Here is a 19,975-nt window from a genome sequence, read left to right as displayed (position 1 = left end):
AGCACCATTTCAAAAGGACGAGCGCTGCATATGGCAAGGGCCAATGAGTCCGTTAAGGTCAAATGCCACGCAAAAGTGAGCAGAGGTTTGTTCGCACTGAACCTGGAGCTCCAGCTAAAGAAATAACAATAAAAACCCTCATTAAACTGAATTCTGGCACACGTCCTGTTACAATCATAAAAACAAGGCTAACAATTCTTGAAGATTTCCCCTGAGTGCTGTTTTTTTTTACACCTCTATCCCACTGCAAGAATCTAACACCACAAGGGAACCCCCTTATGAATTGGAGGCTGAAGCGTACAGTGGATTTTCATTGTTTAACACTCGTTTTGTTATACGCGGCAGTTAAAAATATAGTGAATGCACGAGCGTGAATCTATGAAGCCTCTCGAGTACAAAATAGTGGCCCTTTCACATGGTCACGAGAAATGACAGGATAGTGTTTAAACAAGAAAATCTAGAGAAATTATAATACAGTCAAACAAAAACTATTTTCAAAATGATAGTGAGAAAGCTATGCAGTAATACCATTGTAAATATAATACGGATATGCCCTGGTGAAAGTATATTTGTCCTTTTTAATATTTGCTTTGGTGTAGGGCACCTATTGTCAAAAATAGTGTGTATTCCAGGCTTTTGTTTTCAATTAAGTTAATAAGAAAAGTTTGCCATCCAGTTAATTTTGCCTGACAGCAATATTCATCATCTTGAACAATAACTCACCTCATTGTGACTTTAAGGAATGATGTAGCTTGCAATAGGTAATTTGCATACATAATTTCATTTACTTGCTGAAACTTGTAGATAATTTCCCTGTCTTGAGACAGGCACTGCTGACAGTTGACTGTCACACTGCTGCTTGTGATTTATATATATAACCAAAAGAAGGACATATATTTCACAGTTGAAACACATGGGCATTATCAAGTTGTGTACATGCAAAGTCCCCCCCGCTGAAGCCAAAAAGTTTTGTACCCACCACAGTTCAAAAAGCACGGTATCACCAAATATATATATAAAAAAGAAATCATCACATTTACAGCTTTTAGGTTTGATTTAAGGTTTGGAGTCTACTAATTTATAATGGTAATATAATCACAGGTTACTTCTATCAAGGATTGAGTCATCTCCACTCATTTGAATGCATACATCTTATCCAGAATCTTCTTATTGGAAGAAGATGAAGATGAAGATGAAGATGAAGATGAAGATGAAGATGAAGATGAAGATGAAGATGAAGAATAATTATTCACATAGCACTTACTGTATTAGAGTACAAGGTCAAAGTATTGCATGTGTGTTAAATACGCAAACTTTTAATGTCATTAAAACAGATGATAAATCATTGCACTAATCTGCATTTGTAAAGGAAAAAAGGTGTATTTCCACTTAATAGTTAGCCAAAGTGGAGGACAGATGTTTATTGGGTGGTAGTGTAATGTAATGGCTGGGGAGCTGAGCTAGTTACTAAAAGGTTGTTATATCCTGCTGGTGTACCCTTGGGCAAGGTACTTAACCTGAATTGCTTCAGTGAAATATCCAACGGCATCAATGAATCGCATGCAAAAATATCATTTGTGTCAGTTGCTCTGGATAAGAGCATCTGCTAAATACTGTATTGTAATGAACAATCTTCTTCAAGGTTGTCATTTCCGTCCATATCTCATGGTGCCGATGGGAAACTGTGACAGTGCTTGTGCAGCGATGGTGTCAGCAGCAAATGTGCTCATTTGAGCCATTGTGGCGAGCACCTTGAAGGTCAGTGCACACGCCTTGATCAAAACATTATCACTGAGCACGTCTCCGTCACAGATTCCATTTCTCTCTTTAATACCCTCCCTGTCAGACAACCTGGGTATTATGACTTCAGGACTTGGCAGTCGGTGGCTCTTAAAATCAGTTTGTTTAGCCACTCCATCGAAAATAGCAAAAAGCGTATCCAGGAGTAACTTCAGATGCCAGCGGCTCAAGAAATAGGAGAGGGTAATTTAATTCATCAATAATCTTCAAAATCAGCAAGTGGTACAAAAGGGTTGAGTTCTCAAAGATCTTGGCCTGTACAATGTGTATATCATATGTAGGACAGCTTCCTGGAAAACTACAGAGCATTCTACCAATAGTCTAATAGTAACCATGAGCTACAATTCACGTCATACCTACAGCACTGCCTCCCATTCAATATACTTTTTAGAAGCCTTTCATTAGTACAGACTGTATGATGTTCGCAAGCATTTTCATGATCTTTGTATGTGTGTGTGTGTGTGTGTCATACCATCTATAATGGCCCATCCCACGAGGGATTACATGACACACAATAACAACATGTAAGACATTGACATTGAGGTCACTTCACAACTACATATACAACTACACAACTACACATACTGTACGATGGGGTGCACAAATTTGCACACTACTGTACATCATGTTTTCTTTGTGTCCATTTGACTAAATATTACGTAAATGCTTACTTCTCACTTCCTTTTTCATTATGTCAGTCTTCCAAGGATAAAAATTTTAAATCTGTTCATCTGTTCATCGTATTAAACAAATGCTTTCTCTGGTCATAATACAGAGGACAAACAAAAACGAATTTCATATTCCATTTTATTTAACTCACATAAATAAAAACCCTATCCCTTTCATCAATATGGACATAACATCCAGTTTCCAGATGTAATGGCAATATTCCAGACCAGATCTGGCACACAGCGATCTTCTCCTTTTGGGCAGATTATATTTCACATCATTTTCAGCGCTGAACTCATTTTTAATCAAACCATATGTTCAGCGTTTTGGCTTACCCCGTATCTCAGTAGCCCATTTGTCTTTAAACTGCTGAAAAACAGCAGCTTTAATCCTACTAGTATTAACTTAATATGTCAGCAAACCGGATATTTATGTCTATAGAGGAAAGCTTGCATCAATAATACGGCATGGTTGCACTCCGGTTTGACACAAAGCTGGATAATTACAAAATTTTTGTTTCAACGTATCAATGCAAGCCAGAGGCAAAATGCTTTGGCAAAAACGACAAAGTAATATTGGCCTGGATTCAATCAACATTTGTCCTTTAGTCTTTTACTCTCAATTAAGTGCACACGCCCCCCCTCCCAATGCATTTTAATTGATTTTACTGAACTCACCAAACTTCCTTGTAAAGAAAAACAAACAAAGTCACCCTTGCATTTTACTGTGTATCAGTTACAGGAAATCTCTAGCTAATGACTTTTGCTTAATAACATGCGGTATAAATGTATAAATACATTTCCATGAGCTAATAATGAGGCCATGCATGAACGTTTCCCAAAGGTGGGCCATGTTATCTTCACACTGTCCACTGATATTAATTAATTCAGAAAGGAAAAAAAAAAAGAGGTGTGAATGTGAACTCCAGGTCTGGAGGGTGGCAGGATCGGAAGGTTCTTGTGGTTTCCTTTCAAACAGAACCCAATTTAGGTGTGGATCTTGTCAATCAATGACAGTGAAGAAACTCACAATTAAGAGCTGAAATACCTCAGTCAGTCTCTGAAACATACTGAAAGCAGGCAGCTGCTGTGGCCCTCCAGGACTAGAGTTTAGATCCCTGGGTTAGATGGAATCCGAGCCTGTCGGATATCACTGAATTCAGAATGAGGCACCGCGTCTCGCCGTGCGAGCCACTCGCTGGAGAGAGCCTCTCGCTAGCTCGCTCTCACTCTCTCACTCTCTCGCTAGCTCGCTCTCGCTCTCTCGCTCGCTCGCGGGTTGGGTGGGGTATTGCATCAGGAGGTGCTTTCGAGACCATGGTAACATTGGGCCCAGGTTGCCATGTCAACCTGCTGAATCTGCAGGCCACTGACACAGGGAGAAATGTTAGCGCTACCGCATCTGCGTTGGCCAGCAAAGCACCTGGGGGGGGGGGGCGGATAGGCGGACGGTGAGCGGACATGGCAGCTGAATTAGAGGCTGGCAGCGTGGAGAGTGACAGGTTAGTCGGAGTTCCACTCCGAGGACCCAGGCTGGAGTACTGCCAGGCTGGTGACAAATCCAATTTCCTCCACCCACACAGGTTTGGTGGAGCAGATCGCTGCTCACCATTTCTATGAAACTGTGCTCTCTGTTGAGCTGACACGCACCTCCGTTACCACACTCTGATCAAATATGGAGCCATTGCTGCTGGGTCAATACCATGCCAGTTCCGTAAATTCAGGAAGCTAGGAAATATCTGATGTATTCACTAAAATGTCCTCACATAACACAACGGGTACATTTTGAGTTCATTAATCAAATTTCTGATTTAAATGAATTGGAGTACAAAAAATCAAACTGTACTGAGTACCACATTGCGGCTCTGCAGTTTTGTGTTGTCGCATACAGTCTGTTTTGAAACCACATAATGTCAGGGTTTGTGGGACAGAAGAACCAATGCCAGACTCGGGGTTAAAATGAAAAAACAGCAGGCTTCAATAAGACAGGCAGATGAAATCCAGGCAAACAGGTATAACCAGGGTAATGAGGTGCGTAATAGTGAGACAGGCAAAAGTCCAATAATGGGTAGCCAGTTCAAACCAGCGACAAGTACAAAACGGAATCCAAGAATCAGTGTCCAAAGCCAGGCAGAGTTTGAATACCAGGTAATCCAGAAAACAAACAGAAAACAGGAAATGGGAAGGGGAAGCGGAGGCTAGAACAAAACGCATCACAAGCACACAGCAGGAAGAACACAAACTAGTCAACGATTAAGGCTTAAGTACAATCCAAATGAGCAGACAATGAGAAACAAGTGATAATGCAACGGAACAGGTGAAAAGAACGAATGAATGAATGACAGGACTACGGACAGAGAACTGGGACATAAGGTACGAAAACAAGGCAGAATGCAGAAAATGCTAAGACGGAAACACAGAGTGAAAACACAGAGAACACAGAAAAAGGAAAAACAATAGAAAAGTGCACGGATGAGAGACATAAATGGTTATGGTGGTTAGAATGTAGGTTATGGAGTAAAGGTACAGATTGTACTTCAGTATCTTCAGGGCTACGCAATAGTAACTAAAGTGAATATATTAAGCTGAATATAAAGTGTGCCATCACCTGTGACTGATGGAGTGTAATGAACAATGTGTATCTCAAATGTTTAACCTGCTTCAAAGCTGAGCTGGTTACCTAGATCAGGGCACCTGTATTTCCACTGTATCACCAATGCAAATATAATCATTTAAACCACCCTCAGAAACATCCACCCACCCACCCATGAAAACAGCTTTGCTCTGTTTTAGAAACAGGAGCAATACAACATGGCTTGAGAATATAAGTTGGTATGAACTAGCTTCATTTATATCTGCCTAAATTAGACAACTCCACTTGTTAATATGTTTTATCCACTTAAAATAAATCATGAAAACCATAAATAAAAATTACATATAGAAACAGAGTATGAATGCAACTAGAAAATCAACTGCAATAAATTCAAATCGGAGAGGGAAATGGTTCGTTCACATTAAATCACTGAGGAACATTTTTACATTCTGTGTATTTCTACATTTTACTATTACACTATTGTAAGCCTATTATTAGCAATGATAGTACAATAGAAATAATGGAGTGCTAGTATCATTTTTCTATGAAGGTAGGCACTGATGATTCACTACATGTATGGGTTATTTCAGTGCAAGAATAAAACACAAGCAGGCATAGAGTACCAGACTGGGGTGACGGGTTAGGTCACGTGATGAAGTAGAGGGATTCAAACCCACACACATATGTAGATAATCCGAACCAGAGGGTACTCACCAAGGGGGTGCAGGGCGCCCAGTATTCGGGATTCAGCTCAGCCCTGGACCTGAGGTCCAGATATTCGGGGTTCAGTTCAGTTCTGGCCCGGGGTAAAGTTCCCTGAATTGAAATAAATAAATAAATAAATAAATAAATAAATAAATAAATGCTGTTAGCCTCTATTTCTAAACTTCTTCTTCCATGTATATCAGCTAAAGTGAAGATGGCACTGTCACTGTCGCAGATTGATAATCACATTTGTAAAGTGATAAAAGGCTAAACTAAGAGTAAAAATAAATAAATGAATAAATAAAGATGGAAGGTCTTATAACAATGCAAATGATTAAAAGTAAGATGAATGTAGACTTTACCAAGAAGCACATTTATGAATAAATAAATGACATGATGGATACAGACCTTTTGAGGGCATAATTGGTTTTAAAAACATTGAAACATTGAAACATTGAAGAAGCAAATGACTGAAATAATAATGGCCCAATCAGGCACAGCAAATAATTTCCCCAAAAAGAAAATGGGCTCCAAAAGAAATGGGCTCCGGTGCGTGGCCTACTTTTCTTTGTCCTGTGTAGTTTGCAAAATGGTTTTTCTATTTTTAAAAACCCGATACGACATAACCATATTAAAAACACCAAAATGGGATCTTGAAAATTCAGTACTAACAAAAATGCATCCGTGACAGACTATGCAACCAAATGATCAGGTGTAACCCTGTAGATCCCAAGATCAAACTCAAGTTTTGATTAATCAATCTTACAATACTTAAAAGGACACATAAGGTATCATATTGATGCATGTATGACTGCACCGTTTTTGGATGCATGTGTATAATTGCATGTATATGATGCAGGGGATTGCATTTTAAGCAATCTTAAAGTGCTTTGCATTGAGGGGACAACTCCTCAAACACCACCAATGTGTAGCAACCGCCTTGGTTGCGCATGGCAGCCATTTTGTGCTCGAACGCTCACCACAGATGAGCAGTTAAGGTAGAGAGGGAGCAAATTATTCAGCCAAATAAACTGAACAGGTGGCAATTTGGCAGAAGGAATTCCACTAGGAAAGAGTGGCAATCCCTTGCTATAAGAGGCATATTATATACTATTTCATGACTGAGATTCACAATGTGTGCACAGTACATATAGTATGCACATTGAGGTAATGTGGCGGTGGGAGGATTGCATTATTGAATGAAACTATCAGATAAAGCCGACATTATGCTAATTAACATTTAGGATCAACAATTCCAAAGGAAAGGAAAAGCTCTTACAAGTATATTGCATATGGTAAGCAAACACCACTCTAGAAGTAATTTAAGTAGGCAATCATAAGTACCACCATCCAGGTACTGTACATATACATGATCTGTAATATGAATGATAATTTGAAAGAACAGCTATGTCTTTTTTTTATATGAACTTGGGGTGTGTGTTGGGGCGGGGGGGGGGGGGGGTATTCAGAAAAGAGTTTTAGACATTCATGGAAAACAGCCAGAGAATGTTCCTTCCTGACTGATTGAGGAAGGTTGTTCAACCATGGTGCTATGAGGGCAGAGGAGATCTGGGGCCAGAGGAGCAGCTGGCAGGTGCTCGAGGAGATGCGGCAGCCAGCTGGCAGGAGGTTGGATGGAGAGGTCTGGTTTGGAGTGTATGCTGTAATCATTATCTGAGGATAGAAAGGTGTGGTACTGTTTCTGAAGCTTCTGTGAATTTTAGCAGGTTGCAGACCAGGGCAGAAGCATCCTGGACCATTTGCAGTGGCCTGAATGGCACAGGCTGGTAACTTAGCCAGGAAGGTGTTACCATAATTTAAACAAGAGGCTAAAAGGACTTGCTGAATGAGCTGTGTAGTCGCTTGGATGAGAAAGCAGTGGATTCTCTTGATATTCTGAAAGGTGAACCTGCTGGTTGCTGCAATGGGGACCAAGAAGATTGGCTGGTCTCATGCAACATCACACACCAAGATTCTTAGCTAAACCAGAAGAAGACACATTGCAGCCATTGACAGTGATTGAAGCATCAATACATAGGCGCCCTTTCTACGTTCTGTCTTCCCCACGTTGATCTTCATAAGGCGTTGGACATCCAGACAGCGATTGAATTTCATCAGCTGACATGACACATGCCATGAGCAGTGATAACTACATTCGTAAAGAGAAGAGGAAAGGACCAAGCACTGAACCCTGTGGGACATCAATCAAGAAGGAGTGCTGGGAGGAGATGGATCCCCTCAGGCTGCCTGGGAGGAACTGTTTGCAAGATATCAGGCAAACCAAGTTGGAGGCGGAACCTGAGATGCTCATCTCTCAGTGAATGACAGAAAGTATCTGCTTGAATCTGGCTGAAGGGGGCCAGTCTCGCCATTATAACGGATGGCTTTGTAAAAGAAAATGTGTCGTCTTTGCCGTTTTATTACTGTAAATATAAATTCAAAGAAATTATCGGGATCTTAAACTGAACTATTAAAATGCCAATCATTGTCAAAGTAAAAAGCAAGTGTGAGAATTCATGTAAACAAATTACGTACTGTACAGTATACATGCAAAACAAAGCCAGAAAATGCCATTGAGACCTTACAGAATTATTATATCTTTGGACAGTTTTATTACATTTGTTTATTACTGATGTCTATCAGAAAAGCTTTTTTTCAGTTGAAATGAAGGATGACAATCCCACAGCCATTACAAGGCAGAAGTTGCACTGGTTATCACGTCACCCATGGATTACCAAGCCAGACGCAGTGAATGTGATGCCTGCTCTCCCATTCTGTCTTATGCCACCTCCCTGCATCCTAGGGAAATTGTTTTGCTTAAAAATCCCATTTTCAATTTATATATTATCCTGGGCGTTAATGATTGGTCCAGGAAGAGAGTGAATCACAATGTCCTACGGGGTAAACTGTATACTGTAATTATCTGCTGATTTACAATATCACTGTGTCTAATGAGGCTGTGTTACACTGAGCTCTGGGCGTAAATCACTGTCTTTTCTTTTTTTCTTTTTTTTTGACCAAAAAAAGTGTAATGAACTCTGATAGCAGGAGGAATCTGAATTTCACATCTGAGAGATTTCTCTACAGCATTCACTATCGCAGTTCCCTCTTCTAAAGCTGGCTTCAAATAATTGATGATCTGGCCTGATTAAATCACCACTAGACACTGCCAGCACCCACACACAGGCCTTAAACTAGTGCCACATTGACCTTTGCTTTTTGCCACTCTGGTATTGTTAAATACTGTATCTGTTGGTTTCTGTGCATACAGGCCTAGAATGAGTGAACATTTGCCCTGAACTGAATGAGTCCAGTGATCACAAAAATCACATTCTGGAAACTATATTTCTGTGGGGAAAAAGGAGAGAAACTGCATTTATATGCTGGTATACATTAAGGACAAATGCTGGCTGAATAAAGGCCAGAATGTCAGCTGCCTAGACTGCAAACTGCATAAAGGTCAGGTATTCAAGAAGCCTAAATCTAAGAGTTCATCATTTATTTGACAGTTTCATTGCATTTTCAGGCCAATTGCAAGTTTCACCATCGAAAACAAAGATATACGTACGTTTTACATTTCATGCGAAAGCTTCACCTTCTCATGCTGGCTGAATAGTATTTTTAAAGTGGATTCCCTTTCACCGGGCCATTCTAAACAGTTTACACTGCACACATAGAGAGACTCCTGCTAAGACATCACTGGAGTAGTTAAATACCCCACCATCTGGCATGTTCATGCCTGCAAATTAAACCTGAACCATTTGGTAAACCTGTTATGTACACTGCTACCTACATAGCTGCATAATGAGGTATATCTTAGATTTGAAACATATTTTTAATATGAGCTGATAGAAGTAAAACTACTACTATCAGTACTACTGCTGCTACTACTACTACATCACCTGTTGTGATGTCAACTCCCCTTGCTGTTCATACTTGCACAACCAACCTCATTTGCACAGGACCAAGAATTGGGTAGTCTCTATCTGTTTCAAGCAGTACTACTATTTGTCAGTAACTATGGTAAGTATGAAACCTATCAAGCACTAAAATGAGGAGCGACAGCCGTATTTAGCTGTAGTGTGAAAGGGGCCAAGGAGCCATGCTCAGAACCGATTAGATTTCGTTGTTAAAAAAAGAAAAAAGGAGATTATAGTCCATTTCATTTTTCCTAACCATTAAGCTGTGATCTGGAAATATCACAAAGTTTGACTTTTGCCAGTAATGACATGTCTCCCCTGCTCTCCTTACCCCTGCGTTGCTACACCGGCATGTTTACCTGCTTGAAGTCATTTGGGAATCTTGCAATGTGTGCCATGAAGTGACCTTTGGAAAGTTTGAATCCCACTGAACTCTGTGACCTGCCCTGTGGTAAAACATGCTCTGTAAAGTTAACCCACATACCGTGCCAGTGAAGCAGTGCATGCTGGGAGCTATTACCTGAGCAAAAGGTCATGTAAACATAGCACACGATTGCCTTTTTATATTATTTCATTTCTCATGTGCTTATCTATTGCATTATTTTTTTTTATTTATCCATGAATTTAATTGCTGATAATATTTACAGTATGTTTGCATGTGTCCTTATTTTTCCTTGGACCGAATTGGCTCACCCATAGCATAAAACGTGAGCTATCTATCTGTCGTTGAGATAAAGTTGAGGACGATGTTTTTGTTAAAATTCATGTCATCTATTTCAAATGCATCACTATTTGCATAACCTTTTTGAATCTGATTCAGATACCAGACTATACAGCAGGCAGTACAATTGCCTGTTAGCCAAAAAGTTTTTTTTAAATATAAAACAATTTTGAAGTGATTGCAACAAAGGTCTTTTTTGTTGCATGATTGTGCCATTCTCAGAGAAATACAACAATAAAAGGTTTACACTCGCTTATTTTTTAATAAAGAGGGGACTAAATACATGAAATATTTCATAGATTGTATATTTCACATCATCAGTAAAATAAATGTTATTGAATTCTCTGCAGAAAATGTGTTTGGTTCCTTTTTTGAAAATTGACATCAGTGACATGGGAACTTTGCCGTACTGAAAACGGATATGCTGAATAGAATTTCCTCTCAATAAATTCGGTCACTTGAGGTGAGGTTTTAGAGTTACAGAAGGTATGTGAAGGTTTCTAGAGTAATAACACCTTCCAACTGCTGAACGTGGTGAACTGAATGCATTTGAATCCTTTAGCCTCATAATTTTTGAGCATAGCTCTTTTGTAAATCTGGGCACTGACATCCTTTTCATGAAACCCAGCCTTTTTAACCTATCGGCTTAAAGAAAAGCTCAATCCACTTCTCTTGGAAATGTGGCGATCCACAGTTGTTTTGTTGTATAGAGATGAGAGTATTGCTTTAACTAGTTTGACAGGCTGCTGTACATACTCTTATCATGAAAGAACAGGTGTGCAGCTGCCACTTTGGTGTGCATTTAGTGAAATATAGATTATATGTATATATTCCTTTTTTTTTGTTAAAAATATAAATTCCATCAATTAATGTCAAAAGCAAATTGTCAAATGCTAATTGACATTAATTTGACTAATTTGCATTAGTGCAAAGTGTCAATATGTAAGGTTCTCGTTTTGGGTTGTTTTGGCAACATCTGTGTTGGTAAGTGGTAATTACAGTGGAATTACATACTGAAAATCCCATGTACCCTTTCAAAAAAAAAAAAAAAAAATACCAAAAATAATACAAAAGCCTGTTGACTAGCCGAATTTATAATGACATGTTAGTAGCTAGCGAATTATATTTCCTGTTTTGCCTAACTAGCAGGTACAGGACTGCCAACTTTTGACTACTATAAAGCATGGTATTCAGATATCACTAGACAAATGAGCGCAGGACAAGCGACATCATCAGAAACAAGACCAAAACAAGCAGATAGCGCTTGGCATGGTTTGAAGATAGCTAGCTATGCTGTATGAAAGTAATAAGCATATTTTCCTGAATCAACTTCTCACAGTGCTTTGGACTGCCTTATCCTCATCTACGAATACAGTGGAAGATGAGGATAAGGCAGATGTTTCACCCAAAAAGTTATTTTGGAGTTATTTTAAATTTCTATTTTTATTTTTTTATTGACTTCTAACGAATCTCATAAGAGAAAACAATTTGAAAATCCATCCAATATACTCCCTTCTGTCAGAATTTCAATAAAACATCACCTAAACATTTATTATTGGTTAGTTTTCATTCCCCAATAAACCTGTAGCGCAAAACATTAAACAAGCTATTCTATAGCTAAGATATACTGTGACACATTTTTCAAGAATTTTAATAAACAAAATAAAACCAGGCAACCAAGGCTCCCAAGCCGTTCACAGCAATGAAAAAGACTGTATGAACTGTTGCGCAAACAAAATAACTTGAACTTGACCCAAACCCTCCAGACAAAAATAACAACAACACGACTTGTTGTTGATCAGTCTCTTTGTTATTGAGCACAATCGGATGATATTAGTGAGCAAGATATGTGAGGAGATAACTAATGCACTCAATGCAGCTTAATATATTCAGTACTGACAGTACTAGCATGAATTGGAAACAGTGTGCAGTTTAGTTCCCTTAACTGTGAGACAGACTGCTCAGTGATGTTGGTAGTAACCATATCATGGTAGGTGTAATGATCATTGCTACCATTGTTAAAACAAATGGTAATTGTGTCTTCACATACACACTCAATAAGCGATTTATTAGGTAGACCTGTACGCCAGCTTGTTAATGCAAATATTTAACCAGACAATCAAGTGGCAGAAACTAAATGAATACATGTGATCAAAGTGACTTTGACCATGGAATTATTGTTGAAAAAATACGAATCCAATTATACAGTTTTGGGTTTGAATGTCACAAAAATGGGGAACAGCTCTGGAACACCAGGATCACAGTTGTCTACCACTGATATATGCTGCCGTCCCAATCGATGTGCAGAGATTCACCAATTATGGCATCAAAGGGAATTGAACAGGTTGTATTACTGAATATTTTTCATCACAGGTTAAATGCTCTTTTAAAGTTAAAGTTAAAGTTTGCCATGAGCTAAAATTATGTATATAGTCGTATATATACGAACATGCAATAAAGTCAGTCATTATGAATCACTCCTTTAAGTGCTGTGCCCTTTGTTAAATGCACTCCCTGTTGTGTCCAACAAACTTCTAACAGCAGTTAGTGACCATTCACAATCAGGCAAGTGGGGATTACTGAAAGTAAGCCCTTATTCCAATAGCTCTTATGGAAATTTAGCTCAATAGAGACTTTATTTCATTCTTTATCTCCCTTTCTATTTTATATGCCTTTATTCTGTCTTCAGGGGACATTTTCAATTCAAATGATTTAAAAATTCCAGTTGAATAATTAAAAACAAATAAAACACTACTAAGAGCATTTGTTGATATTTAATCAAATAAAAGGAAAAAAAAAATCACATCTTTTTTTTCAGTTTATTGGGTATTGTGGTAGGTGGGGGAATTATTTTTGGGTAGCTTTGAACCAGTGAATTAGTTTCATTTTAATCGAGGCTAGATTGCTTTTATTTGTATTGCATTATAAAGTAAAATTGTCCTATCAATGCAAAGGCAAGAAAGTACAAGCTGTTACAAGTGTAAACCACATAGCATGTGTATAGGGCTGCTCCATAGTCACACTGTTTAATTGGTGTCATATATAAAAGGTGGCTGTTTAAAACTTTAATTTGGTATTAATATTTAAAACTATGCCATTATAAATTTAGACTGAAGAATGATTATGCCATCAAGTTACAGGCTGCTTTTCACACGTTAAAATGTCTAAATGTTTCATAGCTTTTTTTCACAGATTGAGCAATACATTTGAGAGATGGAAGAGAGCTTAGCAGTACAGCAATTTCACATGTCTGTGTCAGACTATAACTGCTGTGTGCTCTGTCCAAGAACCATGTGACCCTCATCTTTTAACAGCAGTGAATTATGTGTTTATCCACATTTTGGGTGTAAAAAAGTAGATGCGTTGTTGGGGTAGGAGGGATTGACAAACTCATACAGCTGGCAGATCCTAAATATATTTTGAATAGTTCAACTCTGTACTTATTTTATCTGAAAAGTTAATCTTAGGACCTGACAGGGAAATGCAAGATGGATATAATTTATCAGATGGTAACTGACATCTGTGGCCATGTGTGAATGGGCAATGTGAAGACAAGGGTCAGAATAGTTGACAACAATGTGGGATCTTTCCAATAGCTTATTTCTTTACCTCCTTGCATCCTTTCCTCGTGTCCTTCCCTCTCACCTTAACTGTACACATCAGAGGATGCAAGGAAAGCAAATGAGGAAGGAGGAACTGAGGGAAATGGAACATCCTTGCTCTTTCAAGTGTCAGCTTGCAGCCACGTTAGAGACGTGGCTGATGGGTGGATCCGCAGGCCGACCATTAATATTTCATGTGTGGCAGAGTCAATATAGACAATATAAGTTTAAAGAATTAATAACTACCCAATTAAACACCCCACCGTCAAATTTAGATTGCATTCTTGGACCTCACGTTCAGCATTCGAATGGATTCTGGGATACAAGAGTTTGAATTGTATGCATCTGTACTGTGGGGCTCTATACCACCTGTCTGGTGACATAAGCTGAGCGTGAAATGGAAGGTATTGAGTGAAATTGGTCTATAGGACATTTGTCTGTATTCCAGTACTTTGCCATCTGTCTCCAAAACGTTCATACGCAGGTTCCCATACCGTTCAGTTGCCGCCAAGTTTATTTTTATAAATCCCAACTTTTGCATGGGAATTGGCGCATGCATCTTTCAAGCTCCTTGTTGTGCGTATGAAGTGTTTATAAATGAGTCTCCTTGTGTCCAAGGTATGAATCAGTCCTGATTAGAGGGGAGGAATGAAAATGTGTAGAACACTGGCCTCGAAGGCCAGATTTGAGTATCCCTATATGTATGCTGAATATAATTACTCTGCAATGTGATATATTTTAATGTCACAATAATTGTTTATATGCCAATGTACTTTGATGTATTACAGTATACTGAATGTTTTTGTTATTTTAAGATATTTACTGTATCTACATTTCCAAATATCTCTGCAGGAGTTTTGAATGTGAGGGCAGTTTGAGCTCTGATTGCATCCTGTGATAATTAGACGTTCAGGTAAAAGCTATTCAAAAACCATACACAGAGGGAAAGAAAGCTCAAGGAGAGGCTTTGGACATGATAGTCCTCAGATAAGTCATAAGCACTGAGAATCATGCTTTCAAAAGTCAATCAGTACACAGAGATGGCCACAGCAAGCAAAACAAACAGAACACGATAACACTCACAAATCCATTCAATGGAGAGGGTCTTCATGAAAGAAAAATTCTGGCCTTTAGCAGTGCACAAGCGGTTCACAACTGCACCCTGACAAGCTCTTTTTTAATTAATCCTGGAGCCTAAGTGATCGGAGAACTATCCACAGGGGGACTGAAGAATAATGATAAGAATTCAAAGGCGTTTTGTATTTCATTTATCACTTTTAATGAAAAGCCTTAGATGGAAGCAAGAACATCTTTACTGGAAGAAAACAATGGGTCAGTCAGCATTTTACAGTACCTCTTATTTAATAAAACTTATGGATATTGCTCATATTCATGATATGTCAAGGTATTTCCTGTGGTATTTTCTTTGCAAGAATATGTATCATTTCTTGTTTTCCTTTTAAACTTGCCCAAATGTTTTTTGTAATCATTATCATTGACTAGAAATCACTTGGGCATTGTCTGACTGAGTGCGAGTGAATGAGTGACAGAAGTTTACAGAAATACACTGTGTTTATATATCATCCCAAAATCCACCGATGTTACAATGACCTAGGGATTTGTACACAGTACTGAAGTCATGAGCGCAACAAAAACCCCAAACTATAAAAGACACACAGCTGCCGGTGTTGGACAAGAGACAGACCAAAGCAGGGCCCATAGAAAACTGCAACCCTCATACAAACGGAGTCTTCTAGAAAGTTCCTACTCAAACCTAATCAAAAAGTAACCGCTAATTGTCTAAACACCAATCAAAAAGACAAAAAGATAAATATATATATATATATATACCAAACGAAGTGCCAAGTCAAAAGGCTGTATCGCAGCATAGGGTCTAGCCACAAAAAGTCTGCCCCACATTTCATTCCCCTCAGCTGCAGCAGGGTGATATGTAGGCCACAGGCAGGTGGAGGCAATCTGGCAATTATCAGTGCGATTACGACTGAGCTCAAAATGAGAGGGAAACAGACACACAGGATCAGCAGCAGGGGGTAGTGAAATCTCCAGCACATGACAATATACACCCAGTGACCACTTTATTAGGTATTTATTTTTTTATCAATATATAGTGACATATCGGTCTTCTGCTGCTGTAGCCCATCCACTTCAATATTTTATAACAATAAAAAGCTAGTGTACATGTATACTGTACACTATATATATATATATATATAGTGTTTTGTATGTTAAGCTGCTTTCATTCACCATCAGCCTTCGCTCTGTATCTCCTCATCTCTTAAGTTACTGCCTCGGTTTGCCTGTGCAAAAAGAGCTCATAAAATTCAAAGAAATCTTTCCCTCTAGACACATTGTTTTACTTTACTGCTCCCAGAGTCCAACAGCTTTGTGCTTCTCGTACGTTTACAGCTGCACTCAAACCCCACTGTGCCAGGGCCCTGGAAGGCCTGTGCCTAGTTATTTATAGAGTGTTCGGAAGCTGTCCATAATGGGGAACGGGGTTATTTATTTATTCTGTCCTTTTAAATTTATGGGCTGCAATTTGTTTCCTTGCAGGGTTTGATTTGACACATGAACTTTACTTAGACTTACAATTAAAAGTATTTTTTGGAAGTATCATTGGCCTAGTTTTGCAATCGCCTGAATTAGATTTGCAAACTCTGCTCACCAAGAAAAGAAAATGCTTGCATTTATTTGGAAGTATAAGTTCAAGTAAAAATACTAATTGACCTCAGGCCTCAGTGTTTGTGCATCAATGTGGTGCTGTGTTTGGTGACTCAGTTCATATTTAGCTTATCCTTTCATTCATTTTCGTGATGTTTATTTGCATACTATTTGCTGAATCAAACTGTATAGAGGACTTAATTTCTAGTCAGTAGAACCTCATTTAGCTGAACCCCCACAGGTAAAGTGGTAATTCTGGAAACTGAATTGAGCCTTACTCAATCCAAGTCATTTATGTAAACTTTGCCACAAAAATCATATGAATATCCTTTGTTATTTACTCACTGTGGTACTCACAGTTATTAAACATGAAATCACATACAGTGCAGTACACATTTTCTCAACATTACCACATTTAATCTAAATCTATATATACTAAATCCACATATACTATAGGACTACTGAAAAGAGCCATTCGTGATTTCAACTTCACAAAGGAACATCAGGTCAGTACTCTCCACCACAGGCACAAGTTTAGAAGCTTGCATGATCCAGTCGCAAATTAGGAAACCGTCAGTAATTGATGGACTACAAAGTGTGGGTTCATGTGCAGGGGGCCTGATGATTCTGTTTGCCACGTTAATGGGGATCCTTCAAGCAGGGTTGCCTAATCATGTGTCATGGAGGGCCAAGAGTATGCAGGTTTTCATTCTAATCTATCACTACTCCAGCTGATTTCACTAATTAACACACCTTCAACTACAGATGAAGGAACTCAAGGAACTGAGTGAAATCAGCTGGTGTAGTGATTGGTTGGAGTAAAATACTCTTGGCCCTCCATGGCATATGATTGGACACCAGTGTCAACACGCATTTGCTTTATACACGCACCAAGCAGGAGCATTTTCACTTTATTACACTATTATTCATGCGATTATCTAACCACCCAATTGTGTGGCAGCAGTGCAATGTATACAATCATGTAGATACGGGTCAAGGAGCTTCAGGTAATGTTCACATCAACCATCAGAATGGGGAAAAAATGTGATCTGAGTGACTTTGGCCATGTAACGATTGTTGGTGGCAGACAGGGTGGTAGAAACTGCTGATCTCCTGGGATTTTCACGTACACTAGTCTCTAGAGTTTGCAAAGAATGGTGCAAAAAAAACTTCAGTGAGCAGCAGTTCTGCAGACAGAAATGCCCTGTTAATGAGAGATGTCGGAGGAGAATGATCAGACTGGTCAAAGCCGACAGGAAGGTGACAGTAACGCGAATAACCACACATAACAACAGTGGTATGCAGAAGAGCATCTCCGAACTCACAACGCATCATTACTCTAAGTGGATAGGCTACAGCAGTAGAAGTCTAAAAAATAAGTCTAATAAATATCTAATAAAGTGCTCATTGAGTGTATTTGTATTCCATGGCTAAGGGATCTAGACTCAAGTTTGGTCTCCATTGTGAGGCATATTCTTTCACTTTGCACTAGTCATTTTTAAACAAGGCTACAGTAACTGGTGGAAAGACCATTTGCTTAACCGGTCAGTTTGGATAAGTGAGGATTGGATAAACAGGGTTCTACTGAACAAATCAGTCATTTAAATAATGCTGAAGTGTTCATCTTTCCCAGTTTCATTTCAACAACTCAAGGTGCCTCTGCAGAAAATGGCAGAGATCCAAACACTGCCGTTTTTTATCAGAACGGATGACAGATACGATCAGAATTCATCGTTCGTCTTCTATGCATCCTACGGGTCTCTGCACATTACCTTCCACACACAGCCAATCTCCCACAGACAGCGTGAAATCTATTATATCCGTGTTGTGGAATCTTGGCACAGCATAAAGAATAATCAATTAAATTGAGGAGCAAAGTGACAACAAAGTACTTAAGACTGCATCTGTTTCAATTGAATTCAGAAATGATGGCAAGCATTGATTTCTCATGCCATTTTACCCATTCTATTCATAGTTTCGTTGGACTGCAGGAAACCATATAGGGCAGGATCGATTAGCACCCATGCAGTTAATGACTCTATGACATTCCGATCCAAACGCTATGGATTTCTGACTCGCTAAATTCTGACATTCAAAAGCTGAGAGAGCCACACGTCAATACGGCCCTGGAATGTCACGCGTACGTTCAAGGTTCCTCACCGGTTCCTGTCAGATCCTGCCAATTAGTCCACCCTCCAATTATTTATCTTGCAATTGACATGCAATTTCCATTTAACAGGCAATTGAGGTTTGGCTTTCAAATGAGACGCCGAATGAATATTACATTAGTGTAAGGGGTTTCCAACTGTTTCAAATAGCATAACACAGATGAAATATTTACCACAATAAAATAGGGTGGAGAGATCAAATTTTTAACTGAACATGCTGAACCCTTACAATACATGCATTGTATACATACTGCATTTGCCAAATGGCCCTGAACGAAGGCTTGCCAATGGGGCTGGGAGTCATGTGGAATGCTGTCATTGTAAAGCAGAAACGGGTTTTAAACTCTGGAAATGAAAGGTTCAGATTGGAAATATTCCGAGACGATTATTTTCTCAAGTCTTTTCTAAAGCTGAAAGGATAGTGTAAGCATTCTGGAACGATGTGGCCTGCAAGCTAAGAGTGCCGTAAAAAAACTGTCCTCGTACTGTAAAAAAAGTGCATGTGAACCCAATTTCCTGACACTCAGAGATGGACACCCCGGTCTCTCCTTGTCTTTTTTAAATCAGCGGTTAGCAGTGTGTGTCAGAAAAAGAGATTGCTTTGCAGCGCAGTCCCTTGGCCTGAAAAATGTTCCTGGGGAAGACTGAGCGAAGGGCACGGGGCTGTAGACTACTCCCTACCCCGCTTCCTAATGGAGCACACACCCCCAGCCTGTCCCCGTGTCCTTCCTAACTTCTCTCTAACTAGAGACTGCCGAAGAGGCCTTCCTCTAGGCAGAAAATGAACAAAGCTGAAAGTTAAAGTTCTTCAGCAATCCCCTTCACCCCCTGCACCACCCCTGATATAACGATGTACATCCATGCTTCTGGGCACAATTATGATTATGCTACATATAGTCAGAGAAAGGATTGGATCTTGAAGCCAGGAGCCTCTGAACATTATTTTTTTCTATTATTATACTGTATATCTATGGTGTCAATGTTCCCGCAAAAATAATCAATGTACATTTCCCCTGCGGCACCTAATATCAGGACAAGCTCATCCTACACTCAGTACTCTGAAGAACGAACAACGGCTCTGAGTAAAGTAGCCTATAATCATGACGTTTTGAATGA

General features: G+C 39.1%; 1 protein-coding gene across 2 annotated transcripts in view; it reads right to left on the bottom strand.

Annotated features, from left to right (window-relative positions):
• LOC133116176 (protocadherin-9) overlaps positions 1-19,975 on the bottom strand; it is a 228,538-nt gene that overhangs the window by 170,464 nt on the left and 38,099 nt on the right. For both annotated transcript variants that reach the window (XM_061225461.1, XM_061225460.1), the window contains one exon: positions 5,776-5,877. In XM_061225461.1, coding sequence (XP_061081445.1) covers positions 5,776-5,877 — 102 coding nt within the window. The remainder of the gene's footprint in view (positions 1-5,775; positions 5,878-19,975) is intronic.

The sequence above is a fragment of the Conger conger genome, chromosome 17, assembly GCF_963514075.1.
Source record: "Conger conger chromosome 17, fConCon1.1, whole genome shotgun sequence".
NCBI lineage: Eukaryota > Metazoa > Chordata > Actinopteri > Anguilliformes > Congridae > Conger > Conger conger.
Note: the sequence above shows the minus strand (reverse complement) of the source record. Positions and strands in the feature narration are given on the sequence as shown.